Source organism: Acipenser ruthenus, chromosome 9 (assembly GCF_902713425.1).
Source record: "Acipenser ruthenus chromosome 9, fAciRut3.2 maternal haplotype, whole genome shotgun sequence".
Taxonomy (NCBI): domain Eukaryota; kingdom Metazoa; phylum Chordata; class Actinopteri; order Acipenseriformes; family Acipenseridae; genus Acipenser; species Acipenser ruthenus.
Genome location: NC_081197.1, coordinates 5,017,582 through 5,041,064, shown reverse-complemented (window position 1 = coordinate 5,041,064; position 23,483 = coordinate 5,017,582). Strand labels below are relative to the sequence as shown.

General features: G+C 39.4%; 1 protein-coding gene across 2 annotated transcripts in view; it reads left to right on the top strand.

Annotated features, from left to right (window-relative positions):
• The first annotated feature begins 262 nt into the window (after window positions 1-262).
• Window positions 263-23,483, top strand: part of LOC117406560 (CD166 antigen homolog) — a 37,797-nt gene continuing 14,576 nt past the window's right edge. Inside the window, exon 1 of one of the 2 annotated variants that reach the window (XM_059030896.1) lies at window positions 263-708. In XM_059030896.1, the coding sequence (XP_058886879.1) occupies window positions 642-708 (67 nt within the window). In that variant the 5' untranslated portion in view covers window positions 263-641. The remainder of the gene's footprint in view (window positions 709-23,483) is intronic. The other variant, XM_059030895.1, reaches the window with a different exon arrangement.

Genomic DNA, 23,483 nt, shown 5'->3' with positions numbered 1-23,483 from the left:
TAGTGGAAAACACTAGTGGAGGCTTTGAGTAAATTGTTGATGCTCATAACATGGATATATTGTAACTCCTGAATGTGACTTTTGCACAGCATAATAAAACAAGACAGCAAGCAGCTGATCATGTGATATTTGCAAGTGATATCATATCTATCAAACAAACAAACAACCAAAACAGAAACTAAATACATTCTGTGAAAAGTAAAGCCCAGCATTCGGGAATCCCCCATTAGCTCTTTCTCTCTGATGTTGGGAGTCGGGGGAGTTTCCGAATTTTGAGGGTGGGAAGCAAAAGGAGGAGTCAGTCTCTGAGTAGAAACAGCCTTGTAGTGTAACTCATCCTCCTCACTCATTCCACCTGCTGAATGAATACTGGCGTGGACAGGGTGATACTGCAGAGAGAAGTGAAATAAAACCAACTTCCTCGTTGATACATACATATTTTAAAAAAAAGCATTTTTGTTGTTTTAAATTAGGATAGACATTAAAAGCAAGAGGAGAACACAAGTTGCTTATAACAATCTTTTTATATATATATATATATTTTTCACCAACATACGGAGAAGACAAAGTCCGCGAGTTTGGCCTGAGAGACAGGTAACAAACCGAACAGGTTGCGTCGAGAACACAAAGACATTCTGAGGATGGATTCTTCGGCAGTATCCTGGGTTACAGCCTTATTTGCCATGATATCAGCGCTAGCCCTGCAAGGTAAGTTTTTCTCTTATAAATATGTTTTTTTTTTCTTTTCTGTATGTACTTTAATACCATATTTAATATATAGCACTAGCAGTTGTGAGAGAGTAAGAAGCAGGTTTGTATCGTGTACAGCTGCTGGCGTCCCACCAGAAGCAGCAGTTGGTCTAGTACCGGTACAATCATTTTACATGCGGTCTGTTATACGAGGTAATTGCGAGTATAAGCATTAAGTATATCTGTGGGGTTTCTGAATGGTTGCGTTGCACAGTGCAATATTCATTTGGTTTAAGTTTCTATGGGTTATAGTGTTTCTTTTTTAGTTTCGGTATGTATTAGTTAGTGGTCTCAATGGAAATCCCATTATGATACAGTGTAATATCTCAGGGTGAGTCATTACAAAAAAAATACACGTCACAGCTTTAATTTACCGGTTAAGTAGGCAAAAAAAAAAGTAATTCTGACTAATTCCTCCAGTGACCCGTTCACCCGTGAACTTGGACGTTTTATTTCCTGATCGGCCATATTAACCATTCGCAGTTACTTATTCATTGAGGTTCATTCGAGCAACAGCTAAAAGCAACGAAGGAACTAGAAGTTGCTTTTCAGGTTTGGTGAAGTTAGTAAGCACAAGTTTTTTTTAAAAAGCGGGGAGTGTATTTTTTTTTTTAAAATAAAAGGGTTGAATTAAGTCTTATTGTTTACTTAAAGGGTAAGTGTTGGTGGTCGCTGTTTAATGTTAAAACTGACAAGTGTCCTTTTTACCTTTTTCCCCATGCATTCTGATATTAAATTTCAAGGAAATAAGTAAATAAAATACATGCACAGTGCGTACTGTAGAGTACTGTGAAGGGGCTCATTCAGACACGTATATTTGTCTGTTTGAAAAATATCTGCACGAAAACTGTCTTCTATTATAGCCTCCATACATTTCTGTATTGTTTCAAACAACCGCTATACACAACAAATAATTCTTTAAACTACCCGCAATCTCAAAACCCTGCACACAAAGGGAGTTAACTGCGGCATTTAAACTTATGTCTTCCTTTCAGCGCGGTCTGTTCATGTGAACTACCCTTAAATTAACCATTAAAGCTCCTGAAACAGATGCTGAGCAAACCTTTGGTGCTAATCTTATATATATATTTTTTTAATAAATACCCCTCAATTTAGTTTGCGCATTGTTCTCAAAGCGGCTGGTGTCTGTCTTCACAGACACCTTTCAAATATCTAATCTCTTTTTTCGTATATAGCAGGCTGACTACTGTATTTAAATCGCCCCTTTACCACACAGTCGGGATTGAAGTAGGAGGATTATTGTCAAGCTTTGATTGAGACACAATGTGGCACTTTGTAAAGTCATGATGAGTAGTATTTTCAGATGAGCGGGCCTGTACCACTCCCTTGAATTAGTACATCATTATTGGAGGGAGGGTCCAGTATGGGAATTATTTGAATGCCTGGCAGGCTGGCCATTCTGACTGAAGGAGTGCCTCCACAAGCCATTCCATCAGAAGTAAAGAACCTGTAGGCTGGTTTCTTCTGTGTAATTATTACCCCCCTGTTTAGAACCCTTTGGATTCTTGCTTCTGAACCCAGTGTTGAGTGTATGGGAATGGGTCTTTATTCTGTTGGGTTTTTATATAACCTATGACCCTCTCTTCAGTGTACCAGTATAACCTGTTTTATGCAAAAAGAGGGTTTCATAGAAAGCCTCAGGACCCATATGGTGTTAAAGAAATCTCTAGAACCCTGTTTTTCTAAAGTCTACATCACACAATGGGTATAAGTGTCACGCCCAGTTTGGCGCCTAGCTGTAAAACTGAGCAAGCAGGATTGAAGTGTGTAGATGCAAATTGGCTTGTTTGTTTGTGGTGTCACGTTTGATTTGGCACACAGAGGTAAAAGTAATGCAACATGCCATGCCATGCCATTCACAATACTGCACGTGCTGCGTTGATAGTGTCTTTGTTCCATTATTGAACTCTTTGGTGACTGGAGGCCTATCTCTCTCTCTCTCACACACACACACACACACACGAGGTAATAGATACTGCTCACTATGTTTACTCTTTAAGTGAGAATCACTCCTGAGCATATCTACACCCGCCTGCTACAAACTGTCTTATTAAGCCGACTGTCCTTGTCTTCACACTGTACTGCTTGGCTGGGGTTTTTGAGTCTACTTGTGATCTAGTATTGGGAAGAGGTCCTGACCTTTTGTCACATCGGGTCACATGGTTTACAACAAAATAGTACGGGAATTCATCAAACTTACAACAACAGTAATATAATTAGCAGGGGGAAATGTAACTGCCTGGAGTCTTTTAATTACAACAATTGGAATCTGTCTTGCATTAACTTCCATTGCAATTTCAAATATTTTTTTATTACAGGATATGTACTTTGAGCTAACCAGGGCTGAACAATGAATAAGGTGCTTAATTTCTACTGTATATGACTTGTGGTATAGAAACTGCTTCTGAATGGAAAGGCGACACAGCTTTGATCAGTAAGGACATTTCATAGCTTTGCAGTTTTAGTTTTGCCCACATAGATTTCTGAAGTTGTTTCCCCCTCTCCCCTCCGAGAATAACCTCTGCTTCAGAAAGATACCAGTATTGAGCAGAAAGCTTTTACCATCTGATTAAAAAAAACACAAAAACCATCAAATGAGATGGCAACGATAGTGCTCTCCTGTCAGGATCTACTATGAGAATAGATTAGCTGTTATAAGGGGAGGCTGACTTGAAGCTGAATAACTGTTAAAAAAACAGGAGTGTCGCTCGAGTACAGGATACAGCTAATTGTAATGGAAATAGATTAAATCTGGTGAAGGTGAAGAAAAATACTTGCTTCCTAAGTTCTTTTCAAAATGCAAAGCTGGGAATGGTTATCAGTACTGGGTGGTGTAGACTGCAAGCTCTAAAAATAACCCTTGGTGGAGCCGATTTGAAGTGTGTAGATGGATGTGTGTGTGTGTGTGTGTGTGTGTGTGTGTGCGTGTGTGTGTGCTGAAGAGTTTACATCAGCCATTGGTTATTGCGACCAGGTGGATTTAATAGTGTGCAGGCTTGGTTATCTTTTCTCAAGCGTCTAAAGGTGGCTGGAGGCTAGCCCTGTCTTAAAAAGTGCAATGAAAAGGCTAGCTTTATAGAACGTCTATGTTTTGAAGTGGTATTCCTAGCTAGTTAAATTCAGATGTGGGTTGATGTAATGTTTTGAAAAAGTTTCAGCATAAGACCACAGTGGCTGGGATTACTTCCAAGATATATACTGGGTATAGGCTTTGGAGAGTTTTCAGGAGTGTTTTTTTTCTTCCTGACACTATACACATGAGTACAGTTTCGTTTTGCTACCGTGTGACCTCATTATTTCACAAGTCTTTCAAATGGCCAGGGTGATTGTGTGACAGGGTGTGTAGAGGGAGTTAAAAGGAAGAACATCCACGTGACTTCTTATTCTTTTTCAAAGGCATTTTTCTCATTTCTCAGTTCTTGATCTAAACTGTTTATTGGTTAAGTAAGAAAGGCCCTAAAAGTAATGTCTGCCAGTAAACTTTTCACTGGGGAAAGACTAGGCAGAGACGGCACATGTTTATTTTCAGCTAAATAGCTTCTTTGCCTTTTTTTTTTTTTATAAAGGACTTTCCAGGAAAAGCAAATTACATAGTCATGCTTTTATTGTTCTCCTTTTATGAATGTGCACTGTTTCCCCGTGATGTCACTTCCCTGTCACCAAAATGTAACTTGCAGAACAGAGAAGGGGGAAGTCTGGAAGGTCAAGTTATTTTTATTTATTCTCTTTTTTTAACATACAGTATGCACTACTGGATAACATTCAAATGAATCCTCTTGTTTCGAGTGGGTCTTATGCCCTTGAATTTAATTGAATAAAGTGCAATAGGTCTGTGTATTAAACAGTCATGTGATTTCACATGAGAGAATTGATTTCATGTAAAAAAAACAAAAAAAACAAAACACATACATTGGAGGAATACCAATCTTTAATATCTGCCCAGGGGGAGAAAAACAGCATCTTAATATATTAACAACACATGACCAAACACCTTTTCATATTGTATTGATAAGCATGCAAATGGGGTGGGGGTAGTATGGATTTGGCAAGCAGACTGGCCGTTTGAAATAATTATCGGTCTTGCTCTTGTTTGATCCTGCCTGTGTTAAGTACAGTATCTCTTCTCACCACTGTGATATGCACTCCCGCCACCCACTCCTCACAACACATATGTCCAGGAAAGGGAGTTTATATTGGAAGGCGGCTTCAGTAAAAGCTGTCACTCCGGGGGGAATTGGGATATGTCAATCTTTTTTCTGTTTTTTTGTATCCCTACTCTAGTCTTCATTTCCAAGGACATGATTGTCAATTTGCTAATTGACTAGTCCATATTCCCTTGAGTGAGGAGAGCACCACTCCCTGGTCTGATTGCTTAAATTACAGACTTCTGTCACAAGAATAAGCCTTGTCTGATAGACAAAGCCCATTTGTTTTCTCTCTGATTTCTTGGTTTAAACATAAAAGGAGGAGGTTTTGATTAGAGAGTGTTTACCTTCAAACAGAAAAGGGTTGGGCTGATAACATGGAAAGAATGCTGCTTGGCGTGTGTTTTTGATGATTGCATAGCGACTATGAATTTCATGTTTTTAAATGATTGATTTTGCTTTGTGCTGCACTACTTATTTGATTGACTCCATACATTGTAATAACGATTTTTAAAAAAGCAAAGAAAATGTACCTTTTCAAAGTTACACAAATGACATTTGAAGTGAAAATAAAATGGTTTTAGAATCACTTTTGGATGCAGCATGTAAGGATCAGGGCTTAAATATATATATATATCTGTGGCCAAGTTAACCATTACTTGTAATAGGGAATAAAGTAAATAGAATTTGTTCTTAATGCCAGCAGTCAGAAGTGTCCCTAGAGAAGTACTGTGGCTTCAATTTGATAGGGGGGGGGGGGGGGGCGGGGGTTGGGGGGTTGGTAGTCAGAACACACTTAAAGAAAATCAATAGCCATCAAAAAACATTTAACTGTGCAGCCATTACACTTCTGCAGGCAAGGGGTTGTTTTTATCATGGTCTTAAAGTCATGGCCATTTGGATGTTAATTTTGATCACTGATGAGGAAACCAGAGTCCACTGCTGTGCTTCTCTTCTCATTGAATGTGTCCCGTCTCTCTTTGGGTAAACCACAAACATCCCCCCAACTCTGTAACATACTTTGTCAGCAAACAAGTCCTTCAATAGCCTTGAAACGCGCATCTAAGAAACATATCAAGCCATTTAGCTAACTGAGACTACTGCAAACGTACCCAGTTGCCCACCTAAATGTATTTGCAACCCACTACTTTTCTAATCACCTCTGAATTGCTTTAAAAATATATATTTACTTTTTGATACAAGTGCCTAGAAACTTGGAGAAAAGCATGAACGTAACCAATGAAGAATAGCTATTGCAACGAACAGCATTGTCTTAAATCCTGCTTTGTTTTTAATCTTTGCGGCTAAATCTAATTCCTTAAATTGTGAGTGCTAAGTAATCCTGAAAAGTGATACATTTGTATGCCTGGCTCCACATAGGCTATCCATCAAGTAGACATCAGGCTTTCTCTTAATTTCAGTTACCACTTCACTTAAGGGATGTTGGTTTTTTTTTTTTGGTTTTTAGCCCCTTCCAATTTATAAAATTGTCTTCATGTGAAGCTTTTCTCTGCTATTAGGGAATACCAATTTTAGTTTGGGATTTAGGCCTCCCATTACAAATGGACTCCCCTTGTTATTTGAATGTTTTTTCTTTAAAGTCATGATTCATTTGAAGACTGTTGTACAGATGGCTTTTCCCCATAATTGTATCTTTATGGAATTGGGTTTCAACCAGCCCATCTCGTTTCTTTTTGTTCTTTTTTTTTTCTCCATACCTTCCCTCCAAAAATAAAGTAACCCTATACAGGCTTGGTGTGCCTGCACTAAAAGTGTCAGGGGTAAATGCAATCTATTACAGACTCTGTCATGCGTATAGACCACTTTTATGGTGATGACCATGTTCAAAGTGACTGATCACCAACCAGATGAGTCCAAGGCATGGCTGCACAGGGGTCACCTCAGGAGGGACAGCGCACAATTCAATTTATGAGGGTATGCCTGTCTTTGTGAAGCAATGTAAATATTAACCGTACCACGGGCTCGCTGCTTTTGTCATGCTTTTTGTTGCATGAGTAGTAAACAATGGGCACATCCTCATCTGTTTTGTTATTTTAAATAGTTGTTTAGTAATCCGGTGGTAAACTCAGGCCTTTGTAGCTGTTAAAGTTAAATTCTCTTCGGCTGCCATCAATTCCCTTCAACAGATTATTTGGGCAGCTTCTTGGCTCCTTTTCATAGCCCATTTACCAGTGCGGTTTAAATCATGCTTTGATTTTTTTTTTTTGTTTTATCTATAGGCATCCCAGGAGGAGCCGGCACCATAAATAAATGTAAACTCTTGCTTGAATTAATGTCTTCTGAGAGTCACATTCCCACATTTATTACTGAGGTCACAAACATGTTGGCTCAGGTCTTGATGCTAATGGTATCACTGAAAAAGCTTATATGGGTGAGGATTGGGTCTTGGGGAGGGGGAGGGTTGGGTCTTGGGAAGGGGGATGGGAGGGTGGGTGAGGAGAGGATGGGGATGTAGGTTTGTTTTCTTTTCAAGGTGTTAAGTTAAGCTTAACCAGTCTCTCCTTTTGAGGAAAAAAGGAAGCTTAGAAAACAAGTTACACTATTTGAGGTTACTCTTCACGTTTTAGAAGCAAAGCTGTTAAATGCAGATAATCCACCCTTTTTGTTGCCTGAGGATTAAAAGGTTGTATGTGTTTAGTAAAGACTTCTTGTTTCTCTGGTGTCCATTTAAAGAATAGCTGTTCATAAAATCACAGCACCTGCCTTTCTTTCTTTCTTTAGCTATTCTGTGACAGTTTTATCCCTAAAGCTATATGGACAACTGTCTACAAAGTTTCAATTACCAAATCCAGCAATTGGCTGTGTTACCAGTCGAGGAAAATGCATTCTTTCATGCGACAAATGAATAACTGTGTCTAAACTCTGGATTATGGCATTGTTTGAAAACATGATAACAGTTATTGTATTTAAATAGTAAGGGGTTAGAAACAACCCTCTAATTCTCCCTGTGTTGTATGTGTTACTTCATTTCATGCAGTGTCTCCAGTTGAATGTGTTTGCAGAGCTGTGCTATTGTACCTGTTGCAACACTTCTCCTGCTTCAGTGTGCCTCAAGCTGTTTGCTTTTGGATATCTCCCTGTCCTGATCTATCCCACCAACTGATGAACATCTGTTGTTGTTGTCACATCAAGAATAGGTATAAAAAATGCATGTGTGTGTTTCATTTTTCTTCCCAGTTCGCATGCTGTTCTGAAGCCGAGGGTAAGGGTAGATTGTACTTTAGCAGATCTTGGCAGGTGACTAAAGCACAGCGCTGTCTTATGGTGGTCCAGGAAACAAGAATCTTTCAATTGGAATGTTCATCCAGACATTCCAAGCTTCATATACGGTTGCTACAAGAATCAGTGCTTACCCCCCGGTTTAGTCTAAGCCATCAGGCATGGCATTCATTGGGAAATGATTTATTTGACCACCAAGGGGGTCAAGTACAATTGTTTCAGCTCGCTCTCTCTCTCTCTCTCTCTCTTGAAAGAGCTGTAAATGTGTAAGCCATGGTAAAAAGTGCACTGCTGTGTGAATACACCAGTGGAAAGCACTAGTCCATCTGTGACAAGGGGGATTTCACTTGGGAGTTGTCATGCAAAATTCCCTTAATTGAATTGTATGAAGAGATCTGGAGGTGAGGGGGCTGGGAGAGAGAGGAAAATCCACTGGAGATTTAGGAACATTCAGCCCCCTTTGTTTCAAGCAGGAAGATGGTTCTTTGTATACATACATCTAGCTCCCCCTGAAGAGGTCATTGTTACTGTAGGGAAGTCTTCTGCATATACATGGGCATGGCTTTTCTATGTACATGATCATTTTGCATTCCTGCAATTCTCAAATCCCTTTGAGGTGTCATCCTTTTAAAATTCCTCAAGCAACCCATTCCGATACAGGCTGGATTTGCATCTTATGCCTTTTTATTAAGAAGTTAATGGTTGAGCCTCCATATGAAAAGAAGTTTCCCAACTGAGCTTTAAAAAAAAAAAAAAAAAAAACAGGAGGAGGGGAGATAATAATAAAATATGCAGGATTACAGTGGATGCCTTACTTTGCATTCCAGAGTGAATGCATTTTTTTTGTTCCCATATGCCTCATGGCAAAACAACTAGGTTTACAGCTGCAGATGTTGGGGTGTGTTATTTGAGCTTTTTCAAGGAAGATGAGATGTCTATACGAGGTAGCCTGTGCAAATCTCTGCACACCTAGCTTGTACTCTCAAACCGCATTGCTTGTATAAATGACTACGTGTTACAGGAGTAGGCAGTTTACCTTGCATTTGTACAAGCTGTCACCTCTAAGTTTCTAAAACATCTATGAAGGAATTTCAGTTAAATTTCAGAAAAAAAGTACAGTACTTCTAACTGGCCCATGTTGACTAACTATGAACGTTGCTCTTCTGCAAATGAGGACAAGTGGACTAGGGAGAATACAAGCATGTACACCAACACAGGATATTTTCAAACCATGATAGCTTGTTCTTTCACTGCTTACAGAACATGACCTGGTGCTGGACAAAGTAATGTATACCCATTCTATAATTGAGACATGAAAGCAGGGCTTGCTTTAGGTTGCTTGTTGAAAGCTCTCCAGTAGTAATGTACTTCCTTTAGTCTAAATGTAACTGTTTGGCAACTTCTAACCTCTTAGGGGCTCTGCAACATTATAAGGATGGGGCGGGGCTGGTGATGTAATTCGTGCCAGTTAGATTACACTGACAGTTCAATATCTCATTAAAGAAAGTTTGGCTGGGAGCCTTTTTTTTCAAACCAGGATGACTGAAATTTGAACATCCAGTCTGTAAAAAGATGAGCATCACTGGGTGAGAATCTAATGATCTTTGCATGCATTTTGATATCAATAATGGAATTGGCTTATCGCTTGAGAACTTGAAAGCTTGAAGTGCTGGCTGAAAATGATAGTATTTTAATAGCCTTCGCTCGCATTGTGGTTGAAGCTCAAAGGTGACTCGGCTCTTCAGCGCTTCATCTGTGCTCATTTATTTTTTCGTGTTTTCCGTGCCAGCCACTTTATTAAAATAAACGTACCCTGCAGTTCAGGATGTGGGCTCTGCTGGGGGCTTTTCACATTCAATTCATTGTAAAAAAAGAAGCTCAAGTTAAACATTGAAAAGTATTAGACTTGGTAATGGTGGAAGTCCTGGGGCATCATTCATCTTGCATTGTAGTGGTGCACACAACACTGTGTTGTGATGGACAAGGCTGTGTTTTGTGCAGTGACCCCCAGCCTAAAGGCAGAACCCCAGAAGTAACCTGTGACACTAAATCGCCTCTTTGTAACAGACTCCCATTTTATGATGTGATTTTTTTTTTTTTTTAATTTTTTTTTTTTTACTGAAGTTGCTGCAGGCATTTTATAGTTAGCCAATTGATCTAATGAATGAAAAAAAAGTGGTCTGCAGTAAAAGGCAAAAGACAAGTTTCAATTCTGGAGAGGCAGCTGTCTTTTCTTTTTTTTTATTGGACAAGAGCACAACTTTTGTTCATTTGAATTAGTCTTGGTTCAAATGGCTTCAAGCAGCTGTATCAAGAATGTTGCAATTAAACTTGTATGTTCAGATACTGCCACGCAGGAACATTGTACCTAGATGACCACTTGCAGAAACCTGTCTCTTATCTGTGCCATACAAAATGGTTTTTTGTACTCACCTGTTGCACCTTTTAATTGTTGTACTTTTAAAAACAAAATTCCACAGCTCTCCCCCCTCCCAATAATGTTTATATAGAAACCTAGCCTGGAACCAAGGGATACAGCACATTAATACAGTTCACAATGGGGGGGCTACTCCGGATCTTGAAAGTAAAAAGTTGTTCTAGAAAACTTTTTGCAAGTCTTTTAATTGGTGCTTTTGTGTGTTTAACTCGTTTCAGATGCATTCCCCTAATAACAGGGTTTGCACACAGAGTACCTTGAAGTTCATATGAAGCCTGTTTTCTATATTGCTAGTTGAAACACACAGCACAGTAATTCCCCCGGATGAAGCGATCCATAGTTTTTGGGGATTTCTTATTTTTTTTATCTTGTTGCTTAACAAAGTATTTTATTTATTTCCTTTTCTCTTTTGGTTTTAATTTAGAAGACACATGACTGCTGTTGTACAAGTAATGCTGTTGTAAAATAAATAAGTTAATAGTAATTACTGGACAATAGTTTAATAGCCTCTAACCTACTGTGTGTTCCATACATTTAGAGGGGATTGGGAGCTGTTTGTTGTATTAGGTGTGTGGGGAGACTAGGAAAGCATTCAATATGTCTTTAACCCCACCACCATGATGTTTGCATGAAGATCTCATTGACTGATATTGGCATGCTGGTGGTATTGAAGTTTTCTATTAGACTGGAGTAGTGGGGGGGTCTCTTTTTTCAAGCATAGTTTGCCTTTAGAACAGAATGGGGTAGCTTTAAATTAAGCCTTGTGTAACAAAACGTACAGAAACAAAGATTGCCAGAGCAGAGACGGCCCCAGGGCAACATTCCAGCTGCCTTGTAGTTTATTTATTTTACATTTTTAATCTAACTGCATCGATTTTGAAAATCGCACAGAAACACGAGTTCTGTTTGCGAAAAACAAGCCTGTCAACTGAAATTCTTTTTTTTTGGTTATTTGCTCAGAAGGTTTTTTATTTTTTTCAGAAATGCCCTTAAATTTGCAGCGGATATGCACGAGACGCAAACCGTATTTGGAGTTACGTCTGTACCACTCGTCTTTCTGTAATGAAGTTTCCAGTTCGGTGCACTTCTTCCTAGAGACACACGAGCATGTGCTGTTGCTTAGTGTGCAAAATGGATGCACAACAGGTGTTTAACCCTTTCTGTGTCGCAATGACATTGTTAATTCAAAAGAATAAAATGTTTCTTCAGTAGTTTTAGGGATTTAGTAGGAAGTTATTGCACACTTGGGTTGTCCTTTGTTTCCCATTCCACTTTTCAAACTTGAAATAAAATGTAAATGGAACTGACTGACACTGCTGGAGTGGAAACTTTTGGAAACTGCTTATATATATATATATATATATATATATATATATATATATATATATATATATATATATATATATATATATATATATATATATATATAATATATTTTTTTTTTAATTAACCAAGCGATGCCCAGTGAACCACACAATATATTGGCTGGTAAATGCACTATTGCAGAAGAGTCGTATTCTATAAAAAATAACTTTGTTTAATTGTTCCTTTTAAGAAGGTCTTGCCAACATCTTGTTTGGTCACCATTTTACCCAGTTTAACTTTGTCAGTTTATACTCATTGATTCACCCCCATTTTTCCTGTGCACCTGCAGATTGAAGTCTATAATCCTCGCATGCATTGGCCTGCTACACCCTGCTCCACAGTGCTGACTTCATGATCAGTTGCATGCTAATCTTGTTGGTCTAACCTAACCACCATCTATTTGTTTCTTTTAAATGTATTCATGTGAAGGTGCATCACGTCTGTTTTCATCTGAGAATCTATTTGCATTGGTTGGTGTGGAGTACATGTTTTCATGAAAAAAAGATGTTTGACCAGTTTAGGCCGCTACAGGCAGTACTGCACACCGCCTCTGAATCCGGTCTGGTGGGATCATTAATGTCCACAAGGTTGAATTGTATGTCCTTCTGTGAAAGTGAACCTCAGTGGCCCTCCAGACCAGTGTTGATGAATGGAGTGCAGGCAGGTTATCCCTCAGGTAGACTCTGAATGTGCATCCTTCTGTTCTTTCTCCAACACTTTCATCCATTATTTCCCAACAGGAGCCCTTCAGATCTGTATTTGACTTTGTAGATTGCACACATGCTTGAGGAGCACCCCCCACCCCCCCCTCCACTTCCTATAATGTTTAATTACCGGTAAGAATAATTACTCATGCATTCGGAAGAAGGGATTTTCAGGACAAAGTACTGACACGTTAACACACAAAACCCCCTGAACGATGATAGCTTGAATAACGCATAGCCTTCGGCATGTCTAACTTCATCAAAGTCTTTTGTGGGAATCGAGAAGACTACAGTGGCCGGGGAATCTGACTCTCTGTAGAAGTGTCAGATTAAACACAGGTTCAATCCCCTGGGCTAATCTCACCTAAAAAGGTAAAATCATGTTCCTTTTTTTATGACTCTTTTTTTATTTTCTTCAAGTAACTGGATTTGGGCTAAGTCCTTGTGGTTGATCGTCTGTGTTTGTAGTTGATCCAGAAATACCAGTGCCTTTAGCCTTCAAAGGTAAAGGTGGTGGAGCAGTGGAAACCATCATCTAGTTGAAGGTGTGTTCTCATTGCTCAACCCTCTTATCAAGCACACCCACGTTACATTTTTCTTACACATATTTGAGAATTTAGCTATACAATATACATGGACGTTGTTTGTTTTTTGTCTTGCTGCATAAGAGGCGTGCAGGCCTTTGTGACTCTTGCTCTGAAATTGCAATGTTGGAAGTGGAGCCTGACTTGAAGCTATCCTCTAAAGGTCTGGTTTGCCGTAATCAATTGTGGCAGGAGCAATAGATCAAGCTGTAAACGATCGCAGCGTTGGGTTATGTTTTGTGATGCACCCACCATTTGCAAGCGCACATTTCTAAGTGGAAACATGTTTATGCTTGAAGACCGCTTGTGCACAGCGACTGGTTTTAGCATTTTATGGTTGAGCTGATTCTGTGTTCGCGTCAAAGCTGTGCTTGAAGATTTGATACTACAACTGCACAGATTTTAACTGAGTTAACAGATAGTGTTATTTGTTAAGATGGATGAATAGTAACATTGAGGAGGGAAGCTTTTATTGTCTGGAAAGAAGTGGATGTATTAGGATACTTTTTGCCTGTGGCAAATTTTTTAGGATCTATTTCAACGAATGGTGCAGTGCGTTGAGTCACACAAAACGTGGTTATGCAGTAGAGGGGTGTAATATGGCTCATAAGCCTGGAATCCGAGTCATAGTTTAACAATAGCTGTGAGTTAATCACTTCCCTCGTATTCCCACTGAAATACCAACGTGCAATCAAAGGAGATCATTTCTGTAAGTGAATGGGGTTGTCCCTGAGCAAAGTTCAGTACGCTGTCTCTTAACATGAAGCTTACAGTTTACAGCTGCCGTGCAACAGATAAGTCTGGATCTTTTCTATATGAAACATAAAGGAAAAGATGACCGATTTGATGTGGTGATAGGAGAGAAATTGTACATGTGATTGTTCCGTCGGCATTCTTTCTGGCATTGCGAATGTTTTATGCTCTGCCAAACTTGAGTAGCTGTAGCCCGAAGCCTGTCAGTTCTCACAAGTGGAACAGAGGATTGGCATTTTTGAGTCAGAGTCGGTGTAAAGTCAGTGATTATAACCTGTGCATGTTTTTTTATACAAGGCAGTCATGTCACAGCATGACTTGCACAGAATGCTTGGTATTTGTGTTGATTACCAGAAAGCATGTGGATAATTTATGTACAGTAGCAATATATAGTTATGGCCAAATGTTTTGCACACCTAGGATTTTAGGATTGAGACATTCATTTTAAAAAAAAATTAAAAAAAAAAATTAGATCTTTTATTTAACATCATTAATATCAAAGAAACTACTAAATTAATATCACAAAAGTGTACCGGAAGCCATTATAGGAGTACAATATTTCATGTTAGATTGTCCGTTTTTATATGGGGGAAAACTACAAAGCGGTATGTAATTAAATATGTTAACATAACGTTATTCAGCAGGTTCCATTCGACTTTATGAAGCAACATTAGTTAATTCTATAGCGTGATGCAAAACTTTTAGCCATAGCTGTAGTACCAATTCCAACCTGAAAACCTGAAGTTTATGCTTACCGTAAAAACCATTGTATAAGTCGCACCCAGCTTTTTTGAGACAACAATTTCAGGAAAAAGCCTATAGGTCACACCGGTGTATAAGTCGCTCCCCCTTTTTAGGACCCCCTAAATACCTAGAAAATAGACCTATACAAAGGTTTTTACAGTATTTTGTCTGCATTGCAACATGACCATTTTTTTGTGTTTTGCTTTGGGGGGGGGGGGGGGTGAAAGGCCCTGTTGTGTAAAATATGGCCTCACCATTCAGAGGATCTATCTCTCTGCTCTCCATGGAGTGTCTTGCAGTGTTTGAGTGAATGGCTCAGTAACCTGTAGGACCATTAGTCTGCTGGCAGAATTTTACCAAAAGATTTTCAGCACCTCCAACTGAGGTGTGCTTTTTTTTTTTTACTATTATGAACAGCAAATGGTGTTAAAATGGTATAAAATGACTAGAGTAAGGATTTCAAACTGTTCAAGCTCTCTGTTTAAAGAGTACTGACTTGGTTTGAGCTGTCAGAAACTTTGTCGGCCAAATGACTTCTGCCTTATTTGTGTTCCTTTCCTTTTTTTTGTTCAAATGGTAAGATACGCACGACTTGAAAGAGGAAAGTCATCAGTAGGAAAGAGGAACTGGGAGTGTCGGGTCAAAGTTTCAGTTTCTTTGCGTCTTCAGTCAGGCTACAGTGAGGTCTGAGCACTCTGGTGCAACACTTGCTGCACGGGACAGCACAGACGCTGCCTGAACAAAGGGCTCTGTTCTGGGAAGTGCAAGGCCCGCTCATGGTAGGGCTTGTGAACACAGGGCTTCTGTAGCGAGCATCTGCTACACCTGTCTCCTGGTTGCACTTTGGCAGCCAGTGCACAAAACGGATGAATAGGCTGCTAACAGCCTGTCCTACTAGTTGTGATTTAAAAAAAACAGGATCAGTTACAAGTTCACCACGCATGTGAAAAGCAGATGGATCATTTAGTGTAACTGGGGCCCCAGGTTACCTTTGTTGTTGTCCTTGTCTTAGCCCTTTTGGATGCAATGCTTTTTAAAAATGAACAATTTGAGTCTCATCAGGAAGTGACCGTGTATCTATTGTTTCAATGTGTGTGGGGCTGGACTATGTGCTTTCCTTTTATCTGATGCTGTTTGTGATGACTGTGTACAGCAATTTAGAAAAGAAGGAATTTGCTGCCAACTGGGGAAAAAAAGTTGATTCGCTTCACACCTTCACAAAGTCAATCCCATACAGATGTTCTGATAACTTTTTTTTGGATCTGAGCCAAAGCAAAACACTGTTGCCACCCAATAGAACTTTGTTGTGTTTAGTGATTAGGAAGGTTCTCCTGGATTTACAGACGTCTGGAAAGGAGCTGTCTGTATACTATGTCTGTTTAGAAAGTGGGAAGAATTCTGCTTTGTGGGAAATAACTCGTCATGGAGCCCAATGCAAGTTACCACAGAGGATCCATGCATGGCTAGAGACAATTAAATACTGGGTGTAATTCGTGTAAAATGGCTAGCTGTTTGTTGGCAGACAATTCATATAGGAGGCAACAACTAGATAAATGGTTGTGGCTTTTACCTGAATCTTACCATGCTCCATTGTTTTCTTTTTGGCTCTCGTGTACAAGCTCAAAGCAGCAGTAAAGGTAATGCTAGTGACTCAGAGACATGTCTGTTCCGCCCCTACTTGGTTTGCTTTCAGATTTGAATTATTTGCAGCAGCTGATTATACTCCTGTGACTTTGTGCAGTCAGATAAGCATCAGACTAGACTTGCTGGTGCCAAAACATTCAATCCAATCAGCTTGCTGCTCCAAGTGCTTTTTAAATTTTACTTTCAAGTGATTGGATGCTGGAGATGATGATGTCATGTATTGGGACTCTAGATACTATACAGGTGTTCAAGTGTGCGTGCGAAGTCCATCCGCTGCTCTGAATGCAGGACTGGGACGGAAACAAACGTTGACTTTAAAATAATCCAAGGGAACCAATTCTAAAGTGGAAGAGTCTGGTTTTGATGTAGTGCTGTATTTATAAAATGTGTTACTAATGATTTTCATGGCAAACTGGGAAGTAGAAGGTGGAAGTAGAAGATGTTGCTATCCTACAACCTGCTCCATGCAGTAATGGGTTAAGATTGACAAATCCAGTCAAGCGAGGTTTGGCCCCTGGATCGTGGTTATCAAACATAGTGGACCTCCTTCCATCCTTTTCCAGGAAAAAATATCAAGCTTCTAATTTCTGTTTGGCGGTAATTTCTGTTTGTGTGGTAGCAATACTTTGGCCAAACGCAGTTTAGACCAAGGCATTGAAACTTGTTTTGGTAATACTGTGGCTGCGAGTTCCAGAAATTTAAAAATTCTGTGCAGCCCGGCAGATTGATTGCACACCTGTGCACACCTGTGAACCCTCTGTGCTTCTTCACCATGTCCGTACAAGTTCCGTCTCTATGCAGAAGTCATTTGCTGTCTCTCTTGGGCTCTGTCGCTTTCCAGAGTACTCAAACTTAATCCTGTTGTAAACAAGCTGGATATAAATATATATGTAATTCTATTTATTTCACTGAGAGGTTAAGACCCAGACCCTCTGATTTACAAAAGCAGGTGGTGTGGATGTTGCCCAGAAGCAGAGTCTGTCGTTCAGGCGATGCGTTTACATGTGTGCCAAAATGTTGAGTGGCAGTTAGCTGACTATGCAGCACTTTCTTTGCTCTAGGTATACAAGTAGCTCGTTGATCAGCCCGGTTTGTGGCATTAGGCTGATCTAGTGTACAGGTTGGTAATAAGGAGGGTTGGGGTGAAGCTTGAACAGATCTTCTGTGTTGTGCAAGGCAGGTGCAATTCAGAAATACTGTCGCCTAATTTGAAATCTGTGTCACCAAGAGCAGAATGTTTAGACAGCTCATCCAGTAAGAAAGTATTTTCTGTTGCCTATATATCTTAGACAATGTGTCTGTAATCTCTATGCCGGTTTCCAGATACAAGTTACTGTGCTGTTGTAGACTAGCAGGAAAATCTGGAAGCACACACAGGATATCCTTTGCATTCAGTTTTCTTGATATCATTTCTGGCACATTGGCACACGGGTGGCTTTGGTGAAATACAGTAAAAATGCTTTTGTTAACCTAATAAACATAATCCACTTTTTGTTTTCAACCGTATAACCTGCCTGAGTGTTTTTATGAACAATATTTTGTACGTCTTCCTTTTGGAGTGATAGACGGTGAAGTGTATAAAATCGGAAAGATGGTTCCGAGCCGTGATGATGCAGCTTCCAAAAAATAAGGGGTTAATTCCTGCTGATTGTAAAGTCACAGGGAGTGTAAAGCTTGGTTTTAAAATTGACAAAATTGACTCTCTCTCTCTCTCTCACGCACGCACGCACACACAAGCACAAACCAATACTAGTTTGTGGGTACCTTTTTAAACCACTTCAGCTGGCTGTCTCTAACAGTCTTGTTGCATTTGTTTTCACCCAAAGTTTAATTTGAACAAGAACAGAAAACAACCTCAGCATCTTATCAGAACTGAATAGCAGCAGGAGTTTAATTTGTTGTAGCTGGCAGGGTGTTCTAGCGTTACAGAGCTAATGCAAGGTAGGGAAGGGCACGCAACGAAGAAAATGTCCATGCTACTTAATATAAGTGTCTGGATTTCTTATGTTCACTTTTCTGGTTAAAATCCATATTGAGTGATTGGGGATGGATGGTGAAGAGGGAGTGTACATGTTTTGGTGGTGAAACAAGCATTTGGAGAGAGAGAAACCACAGAAGACTTGACAGGATACATGTCAACAAAGAAATGCTGGAGGCGAGATTAAAATGATGCTATAGTTTCGCCACCTGTTTCTGAAATTAGAGGGTTGGCTGACTATAGGGTAACTTTTGTGGAGGAACCATTTTATGTAAATAAAAAAAGGGGGGGAGGGGCCACAAATCTGTAACAACAATGACTTCTCAAACTAAATACATCATTTATGGTGGTGGTTTTGAAAGATTTGTGCAGGTTAATTATTACCTTTTTTTTTGTTTAGTACTGACTTTGACTACTACCTATAGGGACGATTTTATTGATGAGAGAGTTGTATAATCTTAAGCTATTGCAAATACTGAGCAATAGATAAGCAAGGACATGGTGGACGTGATTGCCTGGCGCATCCTGAACCCTGACCAGCTCACAGAGAGTTGGCCTTATCAGAAGTTGAGACTATGTGTCATTGCATTACTTAAAAGGATTTCAAGCGCATAATGTGAAACTGGTTCAGTGATTGAATTAAAAAAAAAAAAAAAAATCATTGCACCACAGTGGGAAATGGATCCCTACTCTACTTCAGACCGGATACGCAGATACGTGACTGTATTGCTGTGAAAGCATTTGAACAAACACAAACCACGCGGTAACGAACGGAAATCGTTTAGTTTGAACCATTAGACCTTGAATGGTATGCGAGTGTGCTTTTAAGGTGTGTGGAGAGCAGGAATATAGATGTTATGATTGTGCATCAAGGCACTAGCAGCAGGGACAGACTGGATGTAAAGCATTACAATGATGGATAGGTTGTTTTATGTCCAATATTGTGTTACAAAACAGTTCTAATCATTTTAGCAAGGAAAGCAGCAGCTGCTGGGGAAATGAAACTATTTTTCTACCTGTGGCTTTGAAATTCGAATGAGTTCAGCTCCCTAGGCTGTTTCTTTTATTATTGATTCATTTCTCTTCCGCAAATGGTCTTGCATATCCCCGGTAATGGCAGTTCATTAGAGGAAGGGATGAATTCAGTATATGAAGCAAAGTCTGTGCTGTGCGGTTTGCTGTACTGTACATCCTGTCAAGACCTCCTTAAATGATCTTTGGAAGCATAATGGGATTTTCTCTGGGGTATGTCTCCTTCCCCCTCCCTCCTAACACATGCATTATTTAGAACTTAATGGGCTTGATTTGCAAAGCACTTATTTTTAATGTGACAGATGCGATTCGTAATCTATGAACTGTAAAGCCTGTGTCCAGTCAACCCCCCCTCTAATTTTTAGGATGGGTTGGGGTGGGGAAGGTATGATTCATTCTGCATTGCCAGTCTGGGGAGGGTGAACAATCTTTAAAACATCCTGCCCTTTTGGACCAATTATGCCAGTTGTTACTAATCCATTTAAGAATGTGCATTCCTCCCCCGGATGTAACTATTTTATCTCTTCCTGTAAACCATTTTACTGCCCGCACATTAGCACACAGAGATTTGTGTTTGTCATGGCTACCTTATTGGCTCAGGAGGAACAATATAGTACTTCAGTGTGCTTGAGAAACTGGAACACCACTCCCTATTTGAAAAAAACAACCTGTACTCTAGACAATATATATCCAGCTACCTACCGTTTCTTGTGAGGCTAGTCACAGCTTTATTTGAAATGATTAACAAAGGGCCATTTCAGGCCTCTTCCTCATACCTTTCTGCTAACGTGAGTGTGTGTGTGTATGTGTGTTTACCTCTCTGCCCTTTGAGGTTACATTTTCATACAAAGTGGGAATTGCATAGCTTTAAATTCAGACACTGTAAACTTTTTTTCTTTTTACTATGTAGTGCACTTCCCCATATTTTTTTTTAGATGTGAAGTACTCCATTAAGCATGTTTCCTCCATGTGTTTACAGAGGGGTGATTTGGACTGTAATGCGATGATCGCTGGGCTTGAAGCTTTTGTTTAAATGCCAGGGAGTCAGGATGTTGGAACTGCAGCACCTGTTTAGTGATTTGCACAATGAAAAGCTGGCAGTTATGGGTATGCATAGGAGAGTGACTGTTGCATTCCTGGGCCACTTTGAAAGAAAAAGAAAACACTTTTTTCACTTTAAATTCCACTGTCGAAAGAGGGTTTGTAAATCTCCATTGGGACTTGTTTGTCCCTTCCTTCTAAAAACTTTCAGACAGCTTGTCCCAAAACAAGAATAGGTGGTGTTTTGTTGCAACCGCATGTCAGTAACTGGCCTTGTTCGATAACGTTTGGGAGTACTGGATTTGCTTCAGTGTTTTCCCGGCCTCTGTTAGAAGTGCCAGCTTACCAGCAGAAGCTACATATATAGCTAGGATCAAAAGTTTTGCATCGTCCCATAGAATTAGAATTTTAATGAAAAACTGCCAAGAATTGAAATATCGTACTGATGTTGTGGCTTCCTTCTGGTTGATTTTTGTAGTTTCTCTAATTACTTGATGGTAAATAAAAGATTCTTCTTTTAATAAATTGTCTCAGTCCTAAAATTGTAGGTAATGCAAACCTTTTGACCATAGCTGTAGACTTTTCAGAATGCAATTTGACTGGGCTGTGACAGTCTTGGGCTGGATGGTTACACAGTAGGTGTCCTCGGATCTAAAAGATGGCTTTTTGGTTAGTTACTAAACAATGCGTGCACTTCTTTTAACCTCAATTTTCTGTTGTAATTCATGTGTACCTGAGTACACAATGCCTTCAGTACAATGGTCTTTTGTTACTAGGTAGGCATGCTTGCTCAATATCAGGCTAGACTTCATGTCATGCAGAATAAGCTGGCGACACAGTTTCTCTTAATTACTATGTAGTGGTGTGCTGTGTCGTGAGGTACAAAAGCAGACAACAGCCATCGAGTTAGTGTGTTTATATTGGCTTGAAACCAGCAGGACCTGTCCTGAAGAGGTGTGTCGTTGTGTGTACACTGGGGTGTTGCAAAGCTGAAAAGCTGAAAAGGTATCAATCCTGTTCGTCCTCGTTGGCATGTCACATATTGTACTTCACTAACCAGCTTTAACACTGAGATGACAAAAGGCAATTTAACATTGAGATGTCAAAATGCCTTTCAGTATGTTGATATGTGTTCACCCAGGAGGTAGGGTTACCTGATGGTCAGCGCTAAAGGACTTGGAGCCCAACGAACCTGGTTTTATTTTCAAGATCAACTGCTGATCTGGAACATTTTATATTTTCTGCTTCACTGTAATGTAATTGGATTACTGCCCAAGTGTCAAATTGAAATTACAGTGCTCCCCCCTTTAACACTGTAGTCAGGGCTGTCCTTACAAAGGTAACACAAAATTCTCCTGTCAGGACACTGCACTCTGATCATGTTATTGTTTATAAAACAATGAATAATCCTCTCCCTACACCGAAACCCTAACCTTAAGGTCAGTATCGTATAATGTAGTCCTTGCACATCTAAAGTAGTTCATGTTTGGCAGTGAATAAGCGTTTTTGTTACTTTAAAAAAGTGACCAGAGGTGCTGACTTCCTCAGTTGTCCTGCCAGGAACATTTCACGGTACCTTTGTAAGCACTGCGGTCTCTCTGCGTAAAGAGACCGTGCTATTTGTGTTCCGCCTTATAACGAGACTGCTAGTGTTAGTTTAATGGCATTATTGGGCAAATGGAAGCCATGACTGTACAGCCTCATAACCTGTTCCGCGGTATAAAGGGCCACCTTATAAAGGGGGAGCACTGTAGTACAAACGTAGTGTGTGTGTGTGTGTGTGTGTGTGTGTGTGTGTGTGTGTGTGTGTGTGTGTATATATATATATATATATATATATATATATATATATATATATATATATATATATATATATATATATAAATATAAATAAATGTTAAGGGAAGTGGCAATTTTCATTCACACAATTTAATAAAGAAAAGCAAGACTTATTCATTTGCTGCTATTACACTGTGTAACAATTTTTTTTTTTTTTTTTTTGTTCCTGGGTAGTAAGTGTTATTTCCTAATTGCTTATGCCTCAAAAATTGTGTTACATAGTGTTATCCTTTAATAGTGTTTTCTATTCAAAGCACTCTGCCATGAACCTTAATCGCAAATATTAGACAGTTCGTGATAGAGTTTTATCACCTTTTTTAAATTGAAGTAGCTCTACAGGACTTCTGCACGATCTCTGTGAGGTTGTTTTTTCCATGTGTTTTCATGACTAACGCTTTGAGGGGAAACCCTATTAGCTTCTCTGTGTTAAACTGGTATTCATGGAACGAAAATAACTGTCAGTTATCTCCCTCTAGCAGAACAAGGCGTCCATTGGATGTAAACATTGACAAGTAAATGGGAGAACTATGTTCTAATCTAGACCATTCCACAGTGGTCTCTTAACCTGTAATCTAATCTTTATTAAAATAGAACTAAGATAATGTGCACCCCTCCCACACATACCAACAACAAAAAACTAAAAAAAAAAAAAAAGCAATCAAAAAGCTTCTGATATCTGTGCGCATGGATAGCTATTAGTAACACTTTGGTGACCAGAAAGCTATGAGCCACTGTTCCATGTTCCTACAGTTCCACCTTTCAGCTGTGTCTCTTATCTCCAACAAAGCGTTCCAAGACAGATACCTCTTCGTGCTCGTGACTTTGTCTTTCCTTCGGTGCGACACAGACTGCCTTTTTTGGAGTTCCAAAGCAGTCCTGTTCACACCTATGGTATGCTAGATACATTGCACAGGCTTGTGTTTTCAAGGTGGATTTCTTTGTTTGTCAGGGCTTTGTTTATACGTTTACAGTAAACTGCAAAAGGGCTTTTGTGTGTTTCATGTTTTAGACCATACCTGACACTGGTATTTTTTATTCACGTAATAATGAGTGCTTTTTAGTTTTTAATTTAAAAGCACTGGTGTGGCATGATAATACAAGCAGAGCGTCACACACGCCTGACTCAGGGGGTTCTCAGCCTTATTTTACTAAACTAGTTCAAACCAAATATTTTTGTACCATTTTTAAGGTTAGCTTAAAAAAAGA